The following is a 7,654-nucleotide window of genomic DNA, read 5'->3' as shown; positions in this document are numbered from 1 at the left end:
CCCCCAAACAAAAAAAATTGAAATTGAATTGCTACCTAACCTCCGCATATAAAAGAAGCAAAGTAGATGAGTTTCCGTTGCTAATCCTCCCTGTCTTGGGTTACCTGTATCTTCATTCTCATATGGTCTTCCCATTTCTCTCCATTGAATTGGCAATTTTAAATATGCCTTAGCTTTGTATTTTGATTATGACAGGCTAACGTTTTCTGTACACGAGTCAGATACATCAAAAGAAACCCAGCTTGAGCTGTCTGCACTAAAGTTTTTGTTTCCACCAATCTCTTTGCTGTGTATGCTTTGTAAGTTTTGATTGCAAATTTTGCATATCTAGTTCTGAAATCTTGATGCAAGTTCATGGGGAGGCTGCAGGTACATTGAATTTTATGATGCAATGTCAGTGCCAATGGCAATTGCTCTTTCTGGCCAGCTTCTTCTTGGTCAACCTGTAATGGTGAAACCTTCTGAGGCTGAAAAGAACCTTGTTCAATCTACTGCTTCCACTGGAGCTGCTGGCGTAGCAGGACCATATGGTGCCATGGACAGAAAGCTGTATGTGGGCAATCTTCATTTCAACATGACTGAGAGTCAGCTGCGAGAGGTATTTTAGCCATTTATCGCTTGTCATTATCTGGTGTGTTCTGGATAACAATATTTGGCCTCGATTGAGCCACTGCCGCGATCAGCGCTGAGTGCAGATTGAACATCAATAAATTGGCAGAGTTTGTTTCTCCATAAAGATCAACCATTTAATTTTTGTATATTGGATTACTTTCTGTAGTTTGTTTGATGTCAATAATTATAATCTTGATTGGATACTGTGCCATTTATCGTATTTTAACATCTTTTTTTTCTTCAAGATTTTTGAGCCATTTGGGCCGGTGGAGGTTGTACAACTGCCTCTTGACTTGGAGACAGGACACTGCAAGGGTTTTGGGTTTGTTCAAGTTCGTTTCTAACACTCAACTTTGAATAATACCTGTCCTGTATATATTGGTATTCATGTTTCTTATTTGTGTTGATTGAATTTGGACAGTTTGCCCATCTTGAACATGCCAAGGCAGCACAGAATTTAAACGGAAAATTGGAGATTGCTGGCAGGACTATCAAGGTAGGAATAGTTGTGTTGATTTTTTCTGTTTCTTTATGGTGTATGTTTTCAGTGATGATCATGTGGTTCTCTGAGTCTGATGTTTGCCAAATCAGGTTTCATCTGTAACTGATCATGTTGGGAGCCAAGATACAACTGCAAAATCTGCAGATCTTGATGATGATGAAGGTGGATTGGTAAGTTCAAACCTGGTATACAGAATATTTAAAAATTTAGTTTCCGGAAAAGTCAAGAAATTTGCATTGCAGCATAATGGTTGCTGAAAATTAACTAAATGTTACTAAAAGTGTAGCTTAGAAGCAGTTGCTTTTACTTCTCAGGTTAATTATACGAATTTCTGTTTGATTCCCCCCTGCCCCGTCCTCCTTTCCTCTTTTCTCCTTATCTTTCATCGTTCCAGATTAGTCTTATTGATGTATGAAGCTGCATTTCTTTTTATCTGGGGGATGTCCTGAACTTCTGCCTCTTTTATTCTGCCCTTATATTGCTATTTGATTTTATTGGCCACTCTCTTATTCGCAATGAGTTCCTTGCTCATCTATTATGCGTTTTTGGGTGAAGGCTTTAAATGCACAATCAAGAGCATTGCTTATGCAGAAGTTGGCAGACCGCCATGGCCTTCCTGGAAGGTTTGTGCTTTCTCTATAGTATTTTTGTCTTATATATGATGGATCTGTTTGCCATCTTCACGGATTCCAATAATGCAGCAATGGGGTGCCTGCTGTGAATGGGGCTGTTCCTATTCAGCCAACCATGGGTTTGCCTATTGGTAATCCAGGTATAATACCTGCACCTGCTCTCCCAACTCAAATTTTGCCTACTCCAGTGGCAGAACCTGTAGGGAGCCCCAGTGAGTGTTTGCTGTTGAAGAATATGTTTGATCCTAGCACCGAGGTTTGTGACTAACTGACTATATATACTTTATGCTTACCATGTACCGTCATATCAAATAAAGTACTGATGACAAGTATTACAATGCAGACTGAGCCAGATTTTGATATAGACATTAAAGAGGATGTAGAAGAAGAGTGTTCTAAATATGGCCGGGTGAAGCATATTTATGTTGACAAGTAAGTTTATAAATGCATGACATGGTTCCTTTAATTATGAAGAATAATTTTACTTCGTCTTTTTTTATGTCAATTTTAATTTTCACAATTTACCTGTGTTGAATCAACTCTACTACTTTGCCATTTATGCAGAAGAAGTGCGGGTTTTGTATATTTGCGGTTTGAAACGGTGGAAGCAGCAAGCGCTGCACAACGGGCAATGCACTTGAGATGGTTTGCACGCAGATTGATTTCAGCTGTGTTCATGGTACTTATTAGCCTTGAGTTTCCTTTTGCTTATTTATTTTCTTCAGATTTGATAAATTTTTAAGATCAGACATAAAATGGCACATTAGAAATTTTAGTCCCTATAATTCTGTACTTGTTTTTTTTTTTTTTTTTTTTTTTTATTTCTTTTTTTTAAGAAATTGTTTGTGTTGCAGCAACCTCAGGTCTACGAAGCTAAGTTTAAAGGAGAAGACTGAAGTAGTGCATACAGGCCTTGAGAGAAGGTACTGCCGTACTATGGATACAATATTTTTTGTGGGTCTGAAATATCCGGGGATACATTCTGAATATTTTGTTGGGTCTAGGTTTTCATAAATTAACAGTTTATAGGTTGATTCCTTAGTTGTGTTAGGTGTATGATTACAGAAATTGTAATGTGAGGATGGTATATTTGAAATCAGTTTGCCATCGCCCATTTCAATGTATTTTAACCCTCGTACCCTTTGTCTTTCACCCTGTTTGTAATGTGGAATGCCCTCAAGGAATACTTTATTTTTCTTTATTATTTGATGATTCTAGGCTTAAGGAGTTCTTTTATTCTACTAGGACATAAATGTCTGTCAAAACTCAATTTGCAAGACAATAAAATGTTTTCCAGTATAAAATATTTAAATTAATAATGGGCGATAGGTTATTCAAAACAATTAATGTTTTCTATTATAAATTATTTTAAACTAAAATGATAATAGGTTATTATGTTTACCTCCCCAATCATCCTAGTTAGTTTCCAAAGTATATATTTAGCTTAGATTAATCAAGGTTGGCGAACAAAGCAGCGAACCTGCTAGCGGAAGTTTCTACACTTGGAATAGAGAGAAGGGCGTTGGAATAAGTGGGATCAAGCTTCTTGTGACATTCTGCACATATCCATCAGGATTCAAGATAGATAGGGCAGTTCTCTTGCGCGTAATTTGAAAAAAAAAAAAGAAAAAATCTAAAGCCAACTTTCGTTTCTGATCCTTATGTTGCCAAAACTAGAATGCACTCATTTAAGTGGGAACTCAAGTGAATGACCGTTTAAAACATATGCGCCCCCGGAACCCAAAAAAAAAAAAAAGGAAAAGTCTAGGGGTCAACAATTTTGTTAAATTTTGGTCAGTATGTAACTAGCAAAGAAAAGTGAGCTTGGATGAAATCTCACATCAATCTCACACCACTAAAACCATTATTGATGGTTATAAATCATAAAAGTTGCTGGCCCCTAGCATTCTTCAAAAAAAAAAAAAAAAAAGCGCTGCTAATGTACTCAACTGAAATCTTATGAAGGAGAAACAGGAATTGGGAGATAGATATTCAGAGATAGAGATTATAGATTAAATTAAATTTTTATATTGTATTTAGTATAAAACATACAATATTGAGTTATGTGTTAATAATATTAGAGAAATAGATTTAGAATCTAAAAATTCAAATAAGAGTATTTTTGAATCTAGTGTTAGTTTTCAGACATTGAGACTCAGTATTGTGTTTGGTAGTCCGAAATTGAAATTAAAATTTTAGTCTCTGTAGGTAGCATTTGGAAGAAAGATAGAGACTTAAAGATAGAAACTGAAATAAGTCTCAATATTGTGTTTGGTGTAAAGTGGGAGATAGAAATGAAATAAGAATGAAGCTCTAATTTAATTTGCATAAGGGTAGAATTAGAATTAATTAATTAAAATGAGAGTATTTTAGATATAAAATGTTTTTAAAATTTCAGTCTCTGTTCTAAAAAATTTTCAGTCCTATGTATCCCCATTTTTAGAGGTACTAAAATATTGAAATTTTGGAGATAAACACTGAAATTTTAGTATCAGTTTGTGGGCTAACAAACATGATACTAAGTCTCAGTCTCTCGATTTCTATTCCATTATCTCTAGAAAGTGGAGACAGAAGGAATAGGGGTGTTCAAATCCAAACCGATCCAAATTAAACCACTCATCCAATCCGATCCAAACTGAAAATCGATTAAAACCGCACTAATTTGGATTTGATTGGATTCTATTTTTTGCAAACTGCTGGATTAGATCGGATTTCGGATCTACTTTTCATAACCGATCCAATCCAATCCAAACCGCATAATATGCTATAATATTATTATTTTATTATTATATTTACGATTATACTTATAACATGTTCAATTTGTTATACATTTTTCTATTATTCATGTATTATTATTATTTAATAAATATTTTATGTTCAAAATGTTATTTATTTATTTATTTTAACTAACCTATAATTTTATTTCTATTATGTTATCGTTAGCTTTTTAAGATATTGTTAAAACTTGTTATGTCATTGTTGATTATTTAAAATTTGATGTTGAGACTTGTTATATGTATTTAATTTTTTTTATTTAAAAAACCGCAAATCCAAATCGATCCAAACCGCTTATAATCGGATCGGATCGAATTTCCAAAAACAATTTCATCCAATCCAAACCGCACCGCACATAAATTAACCGTTTGGATCGGATGACTTTTTCTCTTAAAGCCGAACCAAACCGCACCGTAAACACCCCTAAGAAGGAACTCTCTTTAGTATCTCTAGAAAGTGAAAAAAAGAGAGGACTTAAACTTTAATATTTCTTTTTTAAAAATACTCTCATTTGCTTTTTTAAATTCCATACATAATATTTAAACATAATTTTAATCCAGTATATTTTACACTAAATACAATATAGAGACTTAATTTAGTCTCGGTCTTCCTTTTAAACGCAATCAAAGGAATTGAAATTGTGTCTTGAGACTGAAATTTCAAGATTGAAATTTTAATTTTAGTTTTTTAATTACTAAACAGAATACTCAGTCCTAATTTTCTAATTTCAGTTTGAGTGTAAGTTTTTTTAATTCTCATTAATATATGAAGAAAAGCATCGATTCCTGCATTAAAGTTCCAGATGTGCTTGAAAAAATGTTAAAGCTTCTAAACAAAATTCGTAGGAGAAAAGCAGAAAAGTACAGTACTCTACAAATTTACGTTGAATAGAATGTGGACTCAAGGTCTCAAGCTAACAAGGATATGTAATATGTAATCTTGGTTAATGTAAGCTTTGGCAACAACAGTCCATGAAAAATATAAAAACATTTTATACTTCCAATTTTTGAGAAGGGTTAGGCCACGTCTGAGCAAGCAAGAGAATTAGAAAAAGTAAAGATAGACAATAAAAATATTAAATAATGTGAACAATTGATATATTAGATGTTTAATTTATTAGGTGTGTAGATGATTATCCTAATATTAAGATTTAGATGAGTAATTTGAGGTGTAGTGTATTTTTTATTTTATTGGACTAATTTTAAAACACATTATTCACATTATTTACAAAAATCATTGTCTACCCAACAAAATTATGAGAATTAATATGTTATCCGATAGCATTTGTCCTCCCTCTCCGTACAGAAGTTTCGGAGAACAATTTTTCAAAAAAGACCAAATAATACATTTTTTTTAAATAAATAAAATAATTATCAATATANCGTAAAAAAATTTACGTTTTTATTCTATCTAATAATTTACTGATAGAAGAGTTCAAAATGAAAAATTAACAGTGGCATTAAGGACTTTATCAATATCCCAATACTTTCATTTTTCAACCCATATGCACAACTTTCCTACTTTTAAACTTGTGTTCCCTACAAAACTCGACACCTCTATATGTATTATAATCATCTCCTACAATGTTGAAGAGATTATCCTCCTGCTTCAAAGCCCCAATGTAATACTGACAGAATATGAAATAAGAGATAAAAAAAAAAGATAAGGATAGAAGTTGAATAAAAAAGATAAATTATATTTGAAGGAAAAAATAAAAAAGATAAATTAAAATTGAATAAAAAAATTATTCAATTTGATATTATGAACAACTTGACCATAGTGAAATAAAATGTCGTTTGACCCATATAAATAATAGATCCGATGGTATGTAAGTCGAAATGTCATAACACATAGGTTGTTGTTCTATGAATAATGTTAGCACAATGGTTCGACTTATTATGGAAGGAGGGTTGAGTTAGTAGCTTTAAAAATCGAAATGAGATAATCACATGTGATATTATCCAGAAGTGTTACACAGAACGTGGGATTTGGAGATCTAAGGTAAGAGAGGATGTGGGATGTCAGATTTGGGAGTAGTCAAGATTCTTCATGGTCAAGATAAGGTCGTGGGTTATGAAAATTCGGAGAAAAAAAGAGAAGCTAGATCGTGTCTACAGCTCACTTCTTGTGGTCTATAAATAAGAGAAGTTCAGAAGAATTCAGGGGCTTCAATCAAAACACTTCACAGTCACACAAAGCTTTGCAAAAATTTTCAGTCTCAGCAATACAACGGAAGATCCTAGAGTACAAGTGTAAGTGAGTTTCTAGAGTTAATTTTCTTTCTTTGTTCATTTTATTGTTTTCTTTTCTTTTCTTTTTATTCAGATATTTATTTTGTCTTAATCTCAATTTAATTCTGTTTGTTTCTTTTCTGTTGCTTTGATTCAGTTATTTGTTCTGACAACTCCGGCAACCGAGCTTGGCGGTGATAGCAACCACCGCAACAACACCTTCCGTCGCGACCTTCTCCCTCGGAGTCTCTCTCGTCGCGCCTTTATCCTTTCCCTTAGCTCAGTTCGGCGACGGACTCAACCGAAGGTCTTCCACGCCTACGATAGACACGACGGCGGCGTGGAACTATCCTTTCCTCCCTCTTCTCTTTCACGCACCTCCTTCTCTTCTTTTTGGTCCTCTAACTGTCCAGCCACGACGACGACGATGGCGGCGGAGCTCTAGCCGGTATCGTCCTCTCCTTCCTTCCCCTCGTCTTCTCTTCTCCCTTTCTTCCCTCCTTCAATTACTCTCTTTGATCAGTGTTGTGTGTGTGTGACGGCATTGCAGAGAGATGGTGAGGGAGTGTGTGTTAATAAAAATGATGATTAATTTAGGTAGAGGTAAATAACAAATCGGTACCCGAAAGATTCTGGCGCTGACAAAATGGTACCTGACTTTTGTTATTGACAAAATAGTCCCTAAAAGATTTTAAAATTTGACAAGCGTATCCCCGAGCTTGCAGGAGCAAATCTCCGGCAAACACAATGTTGACATAGCCACCGTATTTTGGTGACATGGCAAACCACCCCCAAACCCTAAGCCCTCCCTCCCCAACGCAGACTCCCCCTCCATCTCCCTTCCTATTGCAGCCCTCCCCTACCCAACGCCCCGACGCTAACCCTCCCTCCCCCTTCCCCAA

The 7,654-nt window shown here is 34.7% G+C and overlaps 1 protein-coding gene and 1 pseudogene across 1 annotated transcript in view; one reads left to right on the top strand and one right to left on the bottom strand.

Annotated features, from left to right (window-relative positions):
• LOC107630955 (RNA-binding protein 39) overlaps positions 1 to 2,973 on the top strand; it is a 5,459-nt gene extending 2,486 nt beyond the window's left edge. The window contains exons 5-13 of the mRNA XM_016334252.2: positions 370 to 598; positions 858 to 944; positions 1,034 to 1,108; positions 1,204 to 1,284; positions 1,670 to 1,737; positions 1,816 to 2,002; positions 2,090 to 2,178; positions 2,311 to 2,425; positions 2,601 to 2,973. Coding sequence (XP_016189738.1) covers positions 370 to 598; positions 858 to 944; positions 1,034 to 1,108; positions 1,204 to 1,284; positions 1,670 to 1,737; positions 1,816 to 2,002; positions 2,090 to 2,178; positions 2,311 to 2,425; positions 2,601 to 2,642 — 973 coding nt within the window. The 3' untranslated portion in view covers positions 2,643 to 2,973. The remainder of the gene's footprint in view (positions 1 to 369; positions 599 to 857; positions 945 to 1,033; positions 1,109 to 1,203; positions 1,285 to 1,669; positions 1,738 to 1,815; positions 2,003 to 2,089; positions 2,179 to 2,310; positions 2,426 to 2,600) is intronic.
• Positions 3,196 to 7,654, bottom strand: part of LOC107633592 — a 5,532-nt pseudogene continuing 1,073 nt past the window's right edge.

Source organism: Arachis ipaensis, chromosome B03 (assembly GCF_000816755.2).
Source record: "Arachis ipaensis cultivar K30076 chromosome B03, Araip1.1, whole genome shotgun sequence".
Lineage (NCBI taxonomy): Eukaryota > Viridiplantae > Streptophyta > Magnoliopsida > Fabales > Fabaceae > Arachis > Arachis ipaensis.
The sequence above is the reverse complement of the archived record's forward strand: the minus strand, read 5'-3'. Positions and strand labels throughout refer to the sequence as shown.